Source organism: Trichechus manatus, unplaced genomic scaffold (genome assembly GCF_000243295.1).
Source record: "Trichechus manatus latirostris isolate Lorelei unplaced genomic scaffold, TriManLat1.0 scaffold00012, whole genome shotgun sequence".
Lineage (NCBI taxonomy): Eukaryota > Metazoa > Chordata > Mammalia > Sirenia > Trichechidae > Trichechus > Trichechus manatus.
The window spans coordinates 20,293,583-20,313,305 of record NW_004443948.1 but is presented as its reverse complement, the minus strand read 5'-3'; the positions used below and the strand labels follow the sequence as shown (position 1 = coordinate 20,313,305).

General features: G+C 36.4%; 1 protein-coding gene across 3 annotated transcripts in view; it reads right to left on the bottom strand.

Moving 5' to 3' along the window:
• Positions 1-585: 585 nt before the first annotated feature.
• CHODL (chondrolectin) overlaps positions 586-19,723 on the bottom strand; it is a 26,618-nt gene continuing 7,480 nt past the window's right edge. For 2 of the 3 annotated variants that reach the window (XM_004371351.1, XM_012554135.1), the window contains exons 2-6: positions 12,972-13,281; positions 12,443-12,600; positions 8,160-8,246; positions 5,656-5,758; positions 586-1,986 (exon numbers count right to left, since the gene is read on the bottom strand). In XM_004371351.1, the coding sequence (XP_004371408.1) occupies positions 1,902-1,986; positions 5,656-5,758; positions 8,160-8,246; positions 12,443-12,600; positions 12,972-13,281 (743 nt within the window). In that variant the 3' untranslated portion in view covers positions 586-1,901. Of the gene's footprint in view, positions 1,987-5,655; positions 5,759-8,159; positions 8,247-12,442; positions 12,601-12,971; positions 13,544-19,723 lie in introns of those variants that run through there. The other variant, XM_023726618.1, reaches the window with a different exon arrangement.

Genomic DNA, 19,723 nt, shown 5'->3' with positions numbered 1-19,723 from the left:
TTAGTAATTGATACCAGAAGAGTTGTTCAGGCCTGAATAAAGATAAAGGGCAAAACCAAGGCTCCTCCCCATTGCTTTGCTGCTTCTGCCAGGACTACTAGCTGTCCTACTCCTGGATGGCATGAACAAAGAAGAAAGCCCAGTCCCCACCGCCCCCCCCCCCACCAACTCCCATCAATCCCGACTAAAGGAAGAATTAAATGATGGCAGGTTGAGAGCACTGGTCTACCTTTCTGCCCAGAAGGATGGGTAGCCAAGAAGAGAAAGAGGAGTGCTACATCTAAGCTTAGAATGCAGCTTCCATTCTTTTAGTCTCTAAGCAGCTGAAAAGGGGTCAGTGCCCACGAATTTCTATTTTGCATTTTAGTTTTACTGAACAACTCTAGTTGTGAATTGGGTTCAGTGAAGACACTTTATTATCTAACTGAAAAGAACTGACAGAGAGAAGACAAGGTTTTAAACATTCTATAACCACAACTTCCATTCTTACCACACATTAAATGTGATTTGTTTTCATCTTCACATATTGAGGCAAATATATCTGTATTTTGTTCATTTAAGAGATTTAGACAACACCAACGATCATTCTTCAGAAACAAGAACTCTTTTATTGGGTTAAAAGGAGCACAGGGACATTTGAAGACCAGATAGTTACAACTCTCTCTTGAGAAGAAGGAATCACAAACATCGAAGAAACTAGAAGACAGAAACAAGCTTCAGTTTTCTCTCCCAGCCAAACTCTCAAACCCAATCACTGATCCCCTTCAACCCATTTTCACACTAATTCATGGGCTCTTTCCTTGCTGAAATGTCAGTTTGCTGTGATTACCTTCACACAGATGGTGACCACTCACCTGGTCCCACCTCTATGACTTCTATATATGCTCACAGAAGATAAACACAGCAAGGGTAACCTTAGACCAGCTCTGCAGCTATCTGCCTCCATGTTAATCCCAGACCCCAAACAACCATTGTTGGTTTATGGGTAAAGGAAGGACCACATTAATTCCAGAACCCTCAGAGAGCCACTGGTAGTTATACAAGCAACATGTGAAGACATACGATTTATATTGTGTATGCCACTTCTTTTGTTCTAAATTGAGTATATTTATTGTTTAGACAGTTATTAATAAGTTATTTTATTACAAAATCTGTTGAATTTTAAACTAAAAATAATTGTAAGGCACATGTCTTGCACAATTGAAATTAGACAATTCTTGCCTCTAAGTAAAATATTTGAGTAGATTTATACCACAGTTAATGAAATAGTTTCTTATTTCTGAAGGGATTTTCTAAACATTGACAAAAAGCAGAAAAACTGAAAGAAAACGAACCATTTATTAAAAAAAAAAAAACTTTCTTCTATGATAATAGTTTGTGAATATGGGAATTCAGATGACAACAGTGAGAAATTTGTTTAATCAAACAGCATGAATTGAAAAATGAAACACCATAAAAATAAATATTAGAACAGTCCATTTTTATCAAACACTTACACAAAGGTAAAATATTTTGCACACTGTAAACTTCAATACAATCTACATTACATTAGCTAGATTATAACTTATGAAAAGTGAAAGAAATAAAAATAACTGCTTTCAACACACATATTCCTGATGTGTTGTTAGCAATTTTAGCTGGTCCATTCCATTGACTTGAAGTCTCGGTGCATCCTTTTAGCAAAATAAGCACGTCTCACTCTTTTTTTTTTAGCACAGCACATTTTGTAAATGAAATAATAAACATATAAAAGTTATTTTAATATTTGCCTCAAGGGGGAGCTTACAGTTCATCTTGCAGATCCATTGATATTTCAAGCCATTCCAAGCTAATGTTCTGATGCCATTCCTTATACAAATCCAGAATTACAAAATTTTTTCTGGAGTCAAGTCAGTGACTTATTATACTTCCATGCTACTTTCCTTTCTGGTGCTCTTGGAAATCCACAATGTGGACTGGTTTGGGCTAGTTTTTGTTCTTCCTTTACTGAAAAACATAAGAAGGAGCAACTTCAGTATATGAGAGCTCATGTAAAAAGAGGCGTGTATTGGTCCAAATGGAGATATCTCAGACCCTTATGTATAATAGGGTCCTTCTCTTCTCACCAGCATATTTTCTTTTTCATTCCTACAAAAAATTCTACATTATTCTGGTGTATGAAGATGGTAAACAGTTCTTATGAAACGATGAAAAACACACAATGTATCTTTCTCTATTTGATCCTTCATAGTTTAGAGTTTAGACACACACACACACACACACACACACACACACAAATTTGTTCTGCCATATTATTCAAAATTTTCACTTTAATCACCAATACATCTTCATTTTCTTTGAGCAGTGATTTTTGAAATCTTGCTTTTGGTGTATTCTGCCACTAATGTATGCTGAACTTAATGCCAAATCATCAAAACAATCATTTTGTACTAAGTGTAAACTAATTTCCATCGAGTTGATTCCAACTCATGGCAACCTCAAGTGTGTCAGAGTAAAACTGTCCTCCACAGGGTTTTCAATGGCTGATTTTTCAGAAGTATGTCACCAGGTCTTTCTTCTGAGGTGCTTCTGGGTGGACTTGAACATCCAACCTTTCGGTTAGCAGAGAATATTAACCATTTGCAACACCCACGGACTCTGTAGTAGGTATAAGGACCTGCCTATTCACCTCCTTCCATCAGTTTTCCTGTCCTATAGTTGTTATTTGATCCCTGAAAGCTTAATTTTGCCTCCATCTCTGAAACCACTGTAGTTCAATAGAATATTCAGGCCTTGGGAACTTAGGAGTGTCTGAGGAGCTCTAGGAGCCTTGGTGGTCTAGTGGTTAAGAGCTCGGCTGCTACCCAAAAGGTTGACAGTTTGAATCCACCAGCCACTCACTGGAAACCCTATGGGGGAGTGCTACTCTGTCCTATAGGGTCCCTATGAGTCTATGAGACTGAGTCAGAATCCACTCAGCAGCAATGAGTTTTTGGTTTTTTTTTTTTCTTTTTTTGGTTGAAGTCCTCTAGATCTTAGAGTCCACTCTTGCCAGGTTTAGACCCATATTTCCAGCCTTGCCTTGGAGCTGTGCTATCTTCTAAGCTCATTTCCATTAAATGGCCACGTCTCAGGCTCCTGCAGAAGTGCCCATAGCAGAGTTTACCCAAGTCATCCTCTAACACACTACCTGTGTCAAGATCTAGATTCCTTTGGTCTAGTTTCCCCAAGAATGATCCCTCTCATGGATCACTGATCACTGCCTATCTCTGTTTACTTTCTTTGTGCTTCCTTCCTCCTCTAACCTCCCCACTCCCTGCCTCTGCCTCACTTCCCTTGGCATGAATTCTTCCCAATCCCATCCTCTCCTGCCTACCAGACATTGCAGAACTCCTTCAAAGACAGGAAATGAACTCTTCTTAAACACGCCTGACCATTAGTTTTATAAAAGTATTTATTTCACTTCATTTTAACTGTGAATAAAAAATATACTAATATTATTTCTAATATATTAATATACTGCTGGAGCCCTAGTGGTGCAGTAGTTAAATGCACGGCTACTAACCAAAAGGTCAGCAGTCCGAATCCACCAGCTGCTCCTTGGAAACCCTATGGGGCAGTTCTGCTCTGTCCTATAGGGTCGCTACCAGTCGGAATCGACTCAATGGCAACAGATTTTGTTTTGTTAATATACTGTTACTAATAAAGTGGCATGCCCAAATTGTAAGTTTTGGAGATTTGAATCCAAATAAGTAGGTGCAGCACATTTGTAGTCTATGACATCATCCAACGTGAGTGGAAAAGAAGTCAAGCAAAGTTTATGAAAAGTACAAAGTTTTTAAGAACGGTGAAAAGAAAGTGGTTAATGTGGCTTTTGTGAAGAATTAGTATTTCATTTAAGAATTACCCCCAGTTACGGAAACATGAGTTATTATTTTGAACATGACATGGAATGACAGAAATCATCATGTGTACCAGATTGGAATTTAAACTTTCTGCAAGGCACTCAGATGATAATGGACTTGAGTCTTTGCTGAAGCTTCTCCTTGCTTTCCTGGAAGAAAGGAAAAGGGTAGGATCTAAGAACGAATGAATTAAGTACTACACTAATTCTGGCATTGGGAGATGTTCTATTGTGGTTTATTTTCTCCTCTGGGAATTTCCAACCAGTGAAAATTCCACAGACCTTAAAGTTGTAAAAAACCTGAAAAGCCTTTGAATGAATTGAATCTCCACAATAATACACTATTTGGAAGAATGAATACACACTTTGGAGATAACTCAGTTACTTGGCATTGTAGTCATTTTTATTTTTAAAATGTGATTGTATAAATTATGTTTTTTTAAATTATTTTTTCAACCTCATTTGTTATTTACATGTCTTCCTTAACAGTTTGGCTGGGATAAGAGGGTAGTACGTCAGATTCTTCCTCAATTTCACTGCTTTTTACAGTGATAATTCACCCTTCCACATACAGTCTTAGGGATCAAAGTATGAAGCTGGATTTTTTACTATTGTTTTTATTCTGAACAAAATATGAAAAATAAATATTAACTCAATATACACTGGAAAGCCAAGATGCCATAAGCTACATAATTAATTTGCAGGCTTTATTTATCATCATTCAAAATGTTTTAATTAAATAGCCAGTAAACTATGCTTTCAATCCTTTTAAAAATTTATGTAGAGCATTTAGAACTTCAATCCCCACCCCCATCCCGGGGCTGTTGTTACTTAGTAGGTTCTTTAGGGTTTATTTCAGGAAATGAAGAAGATGAAGTAAAGGGAAAAAAAGGAAAATGACGTTATTTGTAGGTCCTTCCCTGATGGAGACATTCCCATGATCAATTCTTATTAAAACATGCTGACAAAGATGTATAGTTTATTTAGGCCAAACTGCTTTTATTTAAACCCATAGTGATGGGGTTCCTTTTTCCATTGATATATATTTACATTTCATATATTAATTTTCTTTGACAATTAGACACTCGGAGAAAAATATTACGTCTCTAACTCAAGGGTATGGATAAGCAGATATAAAGGTCAGAATATTTCTAAGAAATCTGGCTATTAAAATACACATGTTACTTCAAGGTACTTGTCCAAAAGTAACCGATTTTTTTTTTAGCATTGTATTTTACTTCCTCAACTTGAAAGATCCTTTTGAAATAAAATAAAAGCCTACGCCTTGAAATTTTGAAAAGGGACTACAACATACACCTATAAAAATCAAGACGTCCATATAATTTGATTCAAGAGCAAAAGGTTTAGCATTAATAATTATACTTAATAAACAAGAGACCTCATATATTACAGTGGCATAAATTGTAAGCTTACCAGCATTCAAATTTGAGATCCACCACATACACTAAGCTGTGGAACCCATGGAGAATTGTTTAACTCATCTAATCCACCATGTTAGCAACTGAAAAGTAGAAACAGAAGTGTACCTACTTCATATGACTTGTGAGGATTAAATGCAGTAATGCATGAATCCTATCATTGAATTATATCTTACTGGATTGTATATACTGGATCGTACCGGCAAATATGGAAATCAGAATTTACTTAAGGCAAATGAAGGATATAATTAATTTTATACTAACATCGTTAAATGAGTTCTGAAAACCTACTTAAAAATTTTCAACTTGTTTCTACATATGTGAATTATTTACCTTTTATGAAGCATCTGGAAACAGCAGGTTCCAAAAGCAACCAGTATCAATAAGAGCAGTGGTATTGTTGGTATAACAACATAAATCAGATTGGGAATTATTCCTACAAAAGAGAATGTTCTTAATTTACAAACATCATTGAAGCAGGATGTAACACCAAAGTTCTATACAAATTTTTCAAAATGGTAAAGTAAAATAGAATTACTATCAAAAATAGATTCCCAATAATTTTCTTCCCAAAATACTAAATAATGTAATAAAATAATATATTCATATTTTGGTGAAAATTAAAAACAAAATTATACTGCACTTGCTGCCACACTCCAATTCAGTAGTCATACTGCCAAAACTATCATTACATCTGCAATTCAGATATGGGCTAATTTTCATAATACAGTATTAATCTTATCTATCTCATTTCATCAATAATTCTTAATCACTACCTAGAGAAAAAAGCACTGCTTATTAAAAAGTAATAATCATTCAAATTATCTTTGATGTTTTTGGATAAATAATTATCCAAGTCAATAAGCTCAGTGCCTTGATGATATGTAAGAGATGAAACCAAGATAGATAAATATTAACTGATGATAAAGTCACAACCAGAGACATAAGACTCCAGAGGGACAAAGACTTGATGTTAATGAGATTCTAAAATAAATTATTTTTTAATCCTGTTTTATCACACCTGATAATGTTAGGTATCCTTAGTAAAATCAAGAACAACTGCCACAGTGAAGTCACATACAGCTTAAAAATGACTATATTAAGAATTTTTCAATGTGCTAAGAGGGAAAAATTCTTAATATACTGATTTAGTAATATCAAGCATATTTACTAAATATTTACTAAAATCAGGCACTTGAAAAAGTGAAAAATAATGAGGCTTAAGACCATGTTCACAAATGAAAAGCAACTTAAAAAACGTGCACATTGCTAGCAAATTGAAAGCCATCATCATTATTAATCTACATAATTCTGGCCAAGTGGACTAGACTTGGATCCTATTATCCATCAAACTGCACACCACTTCTTGTGTTAATAGAAGAAGACATAGTAACTGAGGTCCAGTGGTGGAGTATTTTGGGGATAATTTGCTATCCTTCCACCCACTCTTTCGAGTCTCCAGCAGATGACTTCAAGCATTTTAAGGATTCAGGAAATATTTCCTTTTCCTTCAAAATCCCATTAAAACCAAAAACACTAAACTTGTTGCTGTCGAGTCGAGTCGATTTCTACTTATAGGGACCCTATAGGACAGAGTAGAACTGCCACATAGGGTTTCCCAGGAGTGGCTGGTAGATTCAAGCTGCCAACCTTTTGGTTTGCAACCAAATGCTTAACCACTGTGCCACCAGGGCCACCTCAAAATCCCATTATGATCCGTTATATAAAATAGGAAAGAAAAAGAGAAAGTATGTTCAATTTTTTCATAGGTTTTGGATTACCTGTGGATAGACTTTTAAACTTAGAGTCACAAAGCAACTTGGATAAATAAAAGTTTCTGTCCAATTGGCAAGCTGAGAAGAGTCTGTAACTGATAATGAGTGCCATTTCTGACTAATTTACAATTGGCATTAAAAAAAACCCGGTGCCGTCAAGTGATTCCAACTCATAGCGACCCAAAAGGACAGAGTAGAACTGCCCCATAGGGTTTCAAAGGAGCAGCTGGTGGATTCAAACTTCTGACCTTTTGGTTAGCAACCAAACACTTATTCACTGCGTCACCAGAGCATTCAGCAATCAGCACTGGGGATTGTATTGTGTTTCGTACGCAGGCAGTGGTAATGAAGCCAGCTCAGACTGGCTCTTGAGCTCATTTCACGTATCTCTTCCCAACCTGCTGTTCACTTTGGTAGCTTGAAATCAGCCAAACCAAAATCAAACCCACTGCCGTGGAGTCAACTCCAACTCATAGCGACCCTATAGAACAGGGCAGAATTGCCCCATAGGGTTTCCAAGTTGCAGCTGGTGGATTCAAACTGCCAACCTTTCGGTTAGCAGCTGAGTTCTTAACCACTGTGCCACCAGGGCTCCTGAAATCAGCCAGAGTGGTAGTATTTACATCAAGGGAATGGGCAAAGGCTACATATGAGGGCTCTATACTTTATTTCTCTCCCCTCTACCCCCAGTCTCTAAACATTTACCAGCACACCACTGTTTGCAGGCCAATGAAATGTGCCAATTTACATCATAATGACTACATGTTGTTGGAGCGCCTGTGGATCAGGCTTTAGTGTGGATTACTTGGTTTAGGACCAGATCCACTTGAGGAGAAACTCTGAAGAAAACAAAGTGGGTTCTTCTATTCAAAAACTAGTTTAGGATCATTTGCTTTAACCTACTTCCATAAAGGTGATGATCAGAAGTAAAACTCCACAGGCCCATATTTAGTGCAGCAGCTCCCCAAACAGCAGAAGTTTCACTGCAAACAACTTGAAACAAATTTTGAAAGTATAGTTTCAGTAATTGATGCAGGAGTTAAAGACACATGAGCTAATTACCTGCTTCAGTAACAACAATATTTTGATGGGTGTCTCCAGGTTGATTTGTAAAATAAGGCTTTTCTACAGGAGCGGTTGGATTAATTTCTGTAAATAATACAGTACAGGCATCATATATAATGACAAACAAGAGAAATGCAAGATTACATAAAATAAAATGTTATAAAACAATATAAACATCATGTTTTGATTTCCGAACAGTTTTCAGCTAAAACGTATACACTGAATTTAAATTTATATGAACTTATCTAACTATAAAGTCAACATTTAATTATCTTTGAATAAAAGATCCACTTGGTGAATTACCCCTAGGAAGCCAAAACTATGTTTTAGCAATCAATGGCAGGACTAGGTGCTTGACAGCCAGGGCCCTGCTACCAGCAATTATGACAAAGCAAGCACAAAGCTAGACAAAGAAAAGCAAGATTGGTGAGCACAGAAATGCCCTTCAAAGACAAACAAAGATGTTTTCTTTACTAATATTAGTGTAATATTTATGTTTCTGCTTGCAATAATAATCAACAGATGAGTGTATGTGGATTGCATCCGGAATTGATGATTCAAGCAACAAAATTCGGAATCACAAACACTGGCATCTTTAGATCTCCTTCCCAACAGTCTACTTCTTTAAAAATAATAATAAACTAAGACTTGCCAGTTGCTTCTTTTCCTGGTTTTATGAGATGAGATATCTTCCACTGGCACATACTTAAAGAATTGTTGAAGCTTCTTACCATGATCTGATACTGCTCTATCCCCCATCCCCTGGGTACTATCTGTTAAATTAATAGTTCAGTAAATGTAAATTGAACGAGTAAGAAAGAAATCCATAAATGTGTTTTCATTTGTTTCAAATGTATAATTCTGTTTACTTTTGTCAATAGATGGAAAAGAGAAAACACGTGCAGCGTCCTTAGAATATTAAAGCTTTGCTAATACAATGTTTATTGCTCTAAAATAGTATCATATTCTCCCATTCATTGGGCGTTTAATCATACACCATCCTGTAGTAACATTTATTATTTTGTCCATATATTTTACCGAGCCACCATTAAAAGCTTTCAGATTCAGTCTACACTACACTCACTCTTCTACAGAATTATATAATTTAGTCAATTCTATGCCTGTAGCTGCTCAACTGGCATTTGCTGAATAAATAATACAGATATTATGCAATTTGTCAACATAAAACTGGTTATTTTAAACATAATTTTAATGAAACTTAAATTAATTCAACTGCTGATTAAGTTGCAAAATTTAGAAACATAATTCTGTATATGCTATTTTTAATGTCTATGAACAAGAGTACATAATGCAATTTTAATAAATACAAAAATTAAAGTGAAAAGTATGTGGGGATATATGCCATTTAAACATGGCTGCACTATTGACAACTGCAGCCCCCACAGGCCTCTATGCTGTATACGACATGTTGGAGACTTGTCAGCAATGAGGAAGAGATTAGGCACAACTTGTTTTCCCAAATCTATTGTCCTGTTACTGATTGACTTGTTTACCTGAATTCCTTCTCCCTTGCCCGAAACTTATTGTTACTCACCCAAAGCCTATTGTTCTGTTATTTGCTTCACTGCTTGCTGTATTGACTATAAAATAAACTCCTGGGACTGAAGCCGGGGTTCGGCTCCTCAGAGTGACCCTCCTGGCCCCACTTCTCTGTAAGAGTTGTGGCATTGGTTGTTGTCTCTGCCGCCCCGACAACCATCGCTGCTGCGACAGATGGTGCCCTGTGTGAGGGGCTGTGACAAAAGTATCCCCATAAAATGTCTCTGGATGACATTAGTAGACCCAAAGAATAGATACGCAATTCATGGGACTATAACAAAAAAGGGGGGAAAGTGAGAAAACTCAGAAGTGAATTATTCAGTTTCTTCATAGCTAGGTTAATTTTTTACCATTTTGGAGAACATAAGTTATGCTATCAGGTGGTGTGTGAATCGAATCAACAGCAACTGATTTTCATTCCTGCTAGGTGGCACAAATGGTTTGCGCTCAACTACTAACCTAAGGTTGGCAGTTCAAACCCAGCTGGCAGTACTGAGGAAGAAAGGCCTAGCAATCTGCTTCTGTTAAGATAACACCCAAGAAAACCCGTCTACTATGAGTTTCTAAACAGTCCTACTCTGTAACACATGGGGTCGGCATGAGTCAGAATTGACTCAATGGCAATGGGTTTAGGAACAAAAAAAAAGAGGCAGGGTTCAAATCATTCATTAGTCTGGTAAAGCCTGTGGATAAGGTCCAAAATAATTAGTGTTATAATTTGTGAATTTCAGTTATCCGCACTGCTTAGTCCTGTCCGTTCACCGCTAAAAGCCAAGCACCAACTACATAAACAAGGAATTTAACCAACCTGAAAGTCCTTTACAAAGCTGACACTAAACTTAAGAAAGGTTAACTAAACAGAAAATAAAGATGAAAAGACTAAAAGTTAAAATAAAGAATAAAAATTCTATGCATATTAAGAAGGTCAGTGGTTAAACGGTATATTTGCTTCAAGAACAAATACCTTAAAAAAAATCTCGTTCATAAAGTACAGATTATTTAAAGATATAGGCAGAATGTAGAAGATAAATAAAAATTAATTTTATGTTTTAAATGTTCTTCCTTGAGTAATATCAACCTAGATTACCTAACATGTAACAAGTAAAGAAGATTCATGGAATTCATGGAGTTCATTATCTTAAAGGGTAGCAAGTTTGAATGAAAAAAATAAAAGTAAGTAAAACAAATATATGAAGGATCATATAATCCGTCCAAGAGTTTTAAAGAAAGGAGAGTGCAATACTATATTAAGAACATTCTATAACAGAGTACATAGAGTGTCACAAATTTCAACTTTCTGAGAATTTCTACTTTGTTTTTCCAAGAAAAAAAATCAAGAGAAAGAGCATAAGTACAGATTTAGCTCCTCAAAGGCTTCCAAGAGTGTAATGATGGATTTAGCAACCAAGGCGGGGGTTAAAGAATAAACTTACCAGGGATGTAATATACTCAAGAGGAGGATAAATATAAGAGAAGGATAAATCTAATCCAAATAATCCCCTGTGTTTACAGCCTTATGAGAAAAAGACTCATGTAATTTCAAGAGAGTAATGGAAGCAGCAGTGCTTAATTCTAATTGCCTGCCATGAACACATATTATGAGATCAAGCAGACGGCCCTTTGGAAGAGTTAAAATGCCACTTCCAAACACAGAGAAGGCGAAAAACAGCAAAAAATCTCAAATCCCATGTATCTGATTTGGGTTTCTTAAATGATTAAAAAAAAAAAAAGTTTCCAGAGTTTTGATGAGTCTCTCTTTGGGTCAAATATTAATTCAGGTGAGCTGTCCTATTAAAAGTAATTCAAATTTACCACTTCAACAGGAAACTATGCTAGTGTAACTCAGGTCAATACAATCTTCCCATTTGCTGCATGTGGCAAGAAGTGGGAGACTTCAAACAAAAGCTAATTACCCATTGCCATTGAGTTGATTCCTAGTCATGGTGATCCCCTGTGTGACAGAGTAGGGTTTCCAATGGCTGTAACCTTACGGAAGTAGATCTCTAGACTTTCTTCTGAGGAATTGCTGGGTGGACTAGAACCGCCAGTTCTTTGGTTAGTAGCTGACTGTAAACCTGCACCATGAGAGAACTTAAAAGCTAACCAAGGAGGCGTGAAATGAGAATGAGGATCATAGGAAGAACATGTCACATGTCCCTACTTTTACTCACCATGTTGTAATGAGCTATGATCGCTCTGATTTCACTGAGGACCACATGCCAAGTATTATACCATGAAACGATAAGCTAACGTTCCAGGAGAAAGTTTCTTTATACCTTAAATTCACAGCATAATCATCTAAAGAGCTATTGCTTAGACATGCAAACCTATGAGTGCTTTGGTGACTTATACCTATTTCCCATATATTATGCTAAATGTTAAAAATATTTTAAAATATATATTTATTTTTCCTAAAATCTGTTTACAAAAATACACAATTTCACCGTCATATTAGAAATGACTATTTTAAAGATACCACTATCTTAAAGATACCACTCCAGATGTGTCTAGGTACTCCCTTCTGTTTAACTCATTGGGCAGTTTGCTCTACAGCATATACAGTGTGCCTCAGGACACTGAGTGATATGACAAGTTACAAAATAATTCCATATCTCATAGCAGAAAAACAAAATGAGCCAAAGGCTAAAGCCTAAAGACAAAAAACCTAATATAAACGAACATGGATAGAATCTACTATAGCTACTTATAATATTTCCTACCTGGTTCATATTTGCAGATATAATTGTGCTTCATATTGCACCTGTCGTCATTCCACTGGTAAAGGTAGGGACCCCCAAGGCCAGGATTGGCAGTTGGTTGATGATACATCACAACACACTTTTCACTTCCACAGGAAGGCTCATCGGTATACCAATTTCTGCAAATATACAGGAATAGAAACAACTTAGATACACGCCTTCTAACTGACTTTGCCTGTTCTATTCTAATACCCTTTACATGTAATAGAACCTCCCTTTACCCTTTATAGATTCCCCCAGCCAGCCAGTTGCCATTGAGTCAATTCCGACTCATGGGGACCCCATGTGTGTCAGAGTAGAATTGTGCTCCATAGAGTTTTCAGTGGCTGATTTTTCAGAAGTACATTACCAGGGCTTTCTTACAAGGCACTTCTGGGTGGACTGGAACCACCAACCTTTCAGTTAGCAGCTGAGTGCATTAACCGTTTGCACCACCAAGGGACTCCAGAGTCCCCCAGAGACCATTCAACTTCTTAGGATCCAGACTCACCGATATTGGGAATGGCTTTTATCAGACCACTGGTAGAGATCTGGGCAAGCACCAGATGTTTGTCCATCTCCGTTTCTCCAGAGTCCTATCCAGAAATCACCATCAGAAATTCCTGTTCCTGGTTTTGTGAGGTTTTGCAACATGCTTTCTATTAACTTCTGTTCTGCTTCATTCTCGAGGCTGAGAAGGGCTCCCCCCTCGCTCTCACAAGCTAGGCGTGCTTCCTGGAAGCTCACTCGGCTGGACAGCTCATGGAAGTAGGCCATTTTATAGCAGGGATGCTTTAAATCAGCAAAACATACCTTTTGCCCTGAAAAGAAGATGCCGACAAATAGGTTATCTGAACTATATTCATAGTGTTACTAAGAATTAAGATTAAAGAATCAATTAAAACAGGAAATTGTCTATCAAGAATGCTTCTCCCATTGAATTATGTTGTAAAATTTATTTTCTAGCTTACTACTTTTAATTTATAAAATCAAAATGGTTCCCTAGCAAACCTGTAACATAAACTTTTAAATATAGGACTACAAGTAAATTTTTTACTAAGGACAGTCGTAATTCTTCTGGCTTCGATTTTTAGAAACTGATTACCATAGCAAGTGAAAGGCGCTAAAGAAATTTCAGGTGTATTCATAGTTAAGTGAGCTAAAACAACAAAGTTATGAAAGAATAATAATAATAATTCATAAAATAATTTTATCATTAAACACAAGTAAAGTAAAAAAGAATAATTCTACATAAAGTGTTATGAAGAAGATACAAAGTGACAAATTTAAGGTATAAAGAGCTGTTTTTATTGTGTATATCTTAGAGCAAATACATTAAAATTCATAGCTAATACAGGCCAGAACAAAGGTAATTAAGGTAAAAAAAATTAATTAATATGATATTATATTAGAAAGGTCAAGGCAGACTTCTAGAGTACTCATTATCTTTTTAAAAAGATCCCATTACCAGTTCTCTGAATATTTTCTAATTTTATAGGATATTGTGTGTGAACTTCAGTCTCTAAGCTGATGTCTTCTCTCTTTTCACACAGACATCTCAGATAAATCCAATAAAAATTCCCAAATTTAAAACAGAAAACCATCAAGTAGATACATGAGACTAAATGCGCAGCTCCTGTCCAGAGGCAAGCTGAGAAGGCAGAGAAGTTCAGGAGCTGGTTGAATGGACGTGGGAAATCCAGGGTAGAAAGGAGGAGTGTGCTGTCACAGTATAGGGAGAGAAATAAGGCTCACATAACAATGTATGTATAAATTTTTTTATGGGAGACTAATTGTAAACTTTCACTTAAACATAACAATAAAATAAAATAGAAAACCAAGTACATAATCCAAAAAAAAAAAAAAGAATGCATTTTAAATATGAAAAAAAATCTTGCTCCGATGCTTAGACAACAGGTGGGTCATTTGGGGTCTTAATAAAGCCATATATATATATATATATATAATTACATTCATAATATTACATATATGTATATTGCAGTGTATAGAATTCAGCTAAGTCTACCAGCAATGGAATTCCTATTTCTCTATTGTTTACATCCTCTCCCTTTAACCACCAATCATGCATGTGAGATTATAGAGACAATTTCCAGAATGGTCATGCTGTTTTGTTTTGTTTTTCATTAGTTTCTTCTTTGTATTCTGCTGTCAACTTTTAAAAATGACCACAGATCCCACCTCTGTCACTATTCCTTATCCTCACCCTGCTGTCCACAGCCTCCACTACTTTCTTAGTCTCTCCCTGATTTTAGTCTAAATTCGCCCTTGGACAACAGACTATCAAGTATAGTATATAAAATTCAGTCCACTTACTTTAGGTTAAGAAATGAAGGCCTTAATGCTCTCCTAAAATTCATCTGCATGAATATGATTGTCGGGTGTGAAGGCCTTTTTCACTGTTTAATTTTGTAGACAATCTAGAACGTCATCGGTAGTATGAGGTGTTACTGTACTTAAACCCTGGCTAGAAAAAATAAAGCATTCAGGTTTTGTACCCTTAATTATTGTATATCACACTGTGAGCCAGCATTGGTATCACATCCATTCCACACCAGAATCAACAATTAGTGACCTACAATGACACTCAGAGGCAGGAGGGGACAGAAACCAGTGGAAAGCCATTAACCTCACACCAGTATTTGAGTGATAGACATTCAATATCTTGACACAAGCTGAGAAGAGCCAGCTAATAAAATAGCAGTCCCCGCAAGGCAAGCCAGCCAGCCAGTTAACCTCTCTGCCTCATCAACAGCGGTCTGGACCCAGGAGGAAGACATTGAACAACATGAATGAAGCAACAGACTACCCAAACTAATTCTTAATGAAAAATAGCATGTTAATATGAATCATACATCCAAGAATTGATCACAGGAAATTGGAGTTAAAGAGAAAGACACATCAGCCAAAAATAAATCTTATAGAGATGACCATGGAGGTCCCAATGGTTGACTCTAATACAAATTTTATATAGATAGATAGATAGATAGATAGATAAGATTTCTAATGTATTCTTAGGTTTTGTGATAATTTCATTGTTTAAAATGATTGTTCCTGGTAATAATCTAACAATGCCATTAAGCCTGGTGATTTTTATGCCTCTATTTTTAAAGCAAACTCTGTTTCCATTTTCATCTTCTATATCCTTTTGTTTTTTCTAAATCTCCAAATATATCCTAACTATGTTCCTTTGAAGGAGCCCTGGTGGCACAGTGGATAAGTGCTTGGCTGCTAACCAAAAGGTCAGCGGTTCGAATCTACCAGCTACGCTGTGGGAAAAAGACGTGGCAGTCTGCTTCCGTAAAGATTACAGCCTTGGAAACCCTACGGGGCAGTTCCACTCTCTCCTATAGGGTCGCTATGAGTCGGCATTGACTCGATGGCAATGAGTTTGGGGTTTTTGGTGGTATGTTCCCTTGAGTTTTAAACTTGTTCAATATTTCACCCCAAGAACTTTCAGCCTTGAATTAGATTAAAACACTTTGAAAATGTTAAACTTGTCCCACAAGGTTGTTTTGCAAGATGTCAAATTACCAAAAAAAAAAAGAAAGAAAGCAGACTAGCTAGAAGTTTTAATGAGTAAAGATTATTTATATGGAACAAAGCCAGCACACATCCAGAGGATGCCTGGATGTGATTTATATGCTAAAAAATCATTGAACGTTGTCTTTAATACATTACATAAATCTTTCTATATATCATTTGTTGTTGTTGTTAGGTGCCGTCGAGTTAGTTCTGACTCATAGTGACACTATGTACAACCGAATGAAACACCGCCCGGTCCTGCGCCATCCTCACAAATCATCGCTATATTTGAGCCCATTGTTGCAGCCACTATGTCAATCCATCTCGACTAGGGTCTTCCTCTTTTTCACGGAACCCCTGCTTTAACAAGCATGATGTCCTTCTCCAGGGACTGGTCCCTCCTGATAATATGTCCAAAGTATGTGAGATGAAGTCTCACCATCCTCACTTCTAAGGAGCATTCTGGCTGTCCTCTTCCAAGACAGATTTGTTTGTTTTTCTGGCAGTCTACGGTATATTCAATATTCTTCATCAATAGATATTATATATATATTATATTATATATATATTAAAAACAGGTGCAACACAGATTTATATACAGTGAGGATACACACTGGTGATGAGAAATTAACTCACTCATAAAATTAAGATAGCACTTCTAAATAAATGCATAAGAGAGTTGTGTCATGTTGAAATTTCTAAGAACATTATGCTAGTCTGTAGAGAATAATTATAGAAGAAAACTCTACAGGCAGGGATTATATTTAAAATAATTAACTAGTACTACATAGAGCCTGGACTTGTGTAGTACCTCAGGCTTGGCACCCTCTGTGCCAGGTATTATCCCTTTGGTTGTAGATGCATGGTCCAGAGGTTCTGAGTGAGGGGTTGGAAATTGTGGAGGACTCCTAGGGGTTCAGGACAGAAGCTATTTACCAACTGGGTACAGATGTGCATTAATTCCTAACAAAGCTAAACCAATGTATACTGGTTGAACATCAGCCATGGCTACAGATTTTGAATTATAAAGTTCCTTGTTGTTAGTTGTCAAGTCAATTCTGACTGATGGTAACCCCTCGTACGTAGAGTAGAACTGCTCCATAAGGCTGTCAAGGATGTGACCTCTCAGAAGCAGATTTCCAGGCCTGTCTTCTGAGGCACCTCTGGGTGGGTTTGAACTACCAGCTTTTTGGCTAGTAGTTTGGTGCTTAATCATTTGCGTCACTGAGGGAGCCTACAAAGTTACTAGCTAGTCTATCTGACATGGCAGTTTTCAGGAAATTATAGATGCACTGCAAAATTATTCACGGTTTATACGTAATCAGTTAAAGCTGACAAAGTGAATTTCTTTACATCCAATTCTATGTTACTACTGATTTCCACCTTTGTGTAAATTTGATCCAAGTTACAACAAAATCAGCAGAAAAAGCAGCTCTTGAACCTCTTGCCACCATTTGGCTGAAATAACAGTGAAACTCCAACAGCTGGGAAACAAATGTTGCCCTAATTCCCAGAAAAGTTGTGTGAATATAGATCTTCTCGAAGAAACTCTCCCACTTCTGTAAAGGCTAATCTTCCTAGAGAACAATTATGGCTATTTCACTTCCCACTCTGTGGGATCATGTGAGAGATTCCCCTTCCCCTTACTTTAAAATCTTATATTCAGATCAATTCTTCCACAGACTATTTTATGGGATAGGTAAGAATTCTATCGAAGAACAATATAGTAAATGTAACCCACTAAGGTTACTTTTTTATCATACAATAATTTACTTATTACTGTAAGACATTTATGTCACCTAGCATCTCTGATAAACACTCTTTGATTGTTGGTTTATTTATGAAAGAGACAAGTCCCATCCAGAAGTCTACAAACAGTGAGGAGCTCCTAGAGCATATTGGGAAAAATGATAAAGTCAGAGATAATGTCTTTGCACCTATTTTGTTAACACGTCCTCAGCTAAGTGATTCTCAAATCTAAAAAGTATTTTGTTATGCTCTTTCTGCACCGAAGTTTACGAGCCACAAAAAGACATATTCACCATTAGTGTTTTTGTCACACTCACACACGTGCATATACACACTCATCTACAAACACACCCATGCACTTTTATTTGGAGATAATTCACAGTGTTCCCTACTAAAATAAGCATTCCTATCATTGTCACAGTTAAGATTCTGCTACCGTTTCCATGAATAGATTATTCTGTCTTTTTTTCTTAGTCACGAAAAATTTTTTAGAGCTAAATATTGGCAGCATTTAAAAAATTTTGGGCCATGATGTAAAATCTGGCCCAAACTCAGAAAGTCATGGCAGCTTACTATTTCTTACTGAGGAGAAAAAAGAAATCAATGATTTGGTTTTATTTTGCTTTTGCTTAATAATTGTTAACTTTCTGATAGTTGAGTTCTCAGTTATGAAAGTAATATAATTTTTCTTATGCCTTCCACTGTAATTATAAAAAAAAAACAAAAACAAAACCCGTTACCATCAAGTTGATTCTGACTCATAGCGACCTTATACTGTAATCAGATGTTATCATTATTAAATGAGCATTATATATATGGTATCTCTAAAAATATATATGGAAGACATTTTATGAATTACTGCTGTTCAACTATGATATACCATAAATTGCAAAAAAAAGTTGTAGAGGATCTTCAGCTAAATCTCCTCCAAGCCAGGCTACCAGAACTTTGGATGTTTTACTAGAATTCCAAAAACTGATTGTTCTTTATCATAATACTTTCTCACTTACGTCAAAGTTACTCTGATAAAAGTATTGACACTACAATATGCAGGATGGCATGATCTCTGATAGCAATGCCAATTCATTTTAACGAAAATGTAAGAGAATGCTATTGATTCTAAGTGTCCTTTCAGTGGTCAAAATCTTATATCAACTTCTTCAGAATTTTCCTAATAAAAAGTTTTATAGTAATAAAATTTTATCGTTAGAATAAAGCTAATATAATGCAATCAATTGTATAGTGCACTATTAAATTATGATGGAATCCATTTTCTTACATTGGATCATTTTATGGATGGTGATAGCAGCTGCAAGCGCTACTTCTTTACCTGGGAAATACTATAAGCTTTCCGAGAAGAAAAGGAGATTCATTTTATTTTTTAAATTCTAATATTTAAAATTGAGATCTGAACAAGAAATGGTAAACCAAGTAACTGTGACTTAAAACTTCAAGCATCCAGTCAAAAGGAACTGGTTTCGAATCACAGATATACATTTAAATTATGGTACCTAGGGATCACTGGAGCCCTAGTGGCACAGTGGTTAAGAGCTCAGGCTGCTAACCAAAAGGTCAGCAGTTTGAATCCACCAGCCACTCCTTGGAAACCCTACTGGGCAGTTCTACTGTGTCCTATAGGGCCGACATGAGTTGGAATCGACTCGACAGCAATGAGAACGGTTTTTGATTAGGGGTCATTACTTAAACTCTCCTGACCTAAACTTTCTTACCTAAAAAGTGAGAGTGATTATGAGTTTTAAGGAAATAATGATTATAATAATCATCTTACATTTATTAAGAGTTTACAGGACTTCACTGCTGGCACAATCCAAGCCTCTGGACAAATCAAGAATTGACAACCTCACCATGGAAGCTCCACAGACACTTCCAAACTCCCTGAGGGACTGAACTGCTGGGCAGAGGGCTGTGGGGACCATGGTCTCGGGGAACATCTAGCTCAATTGGCATAAC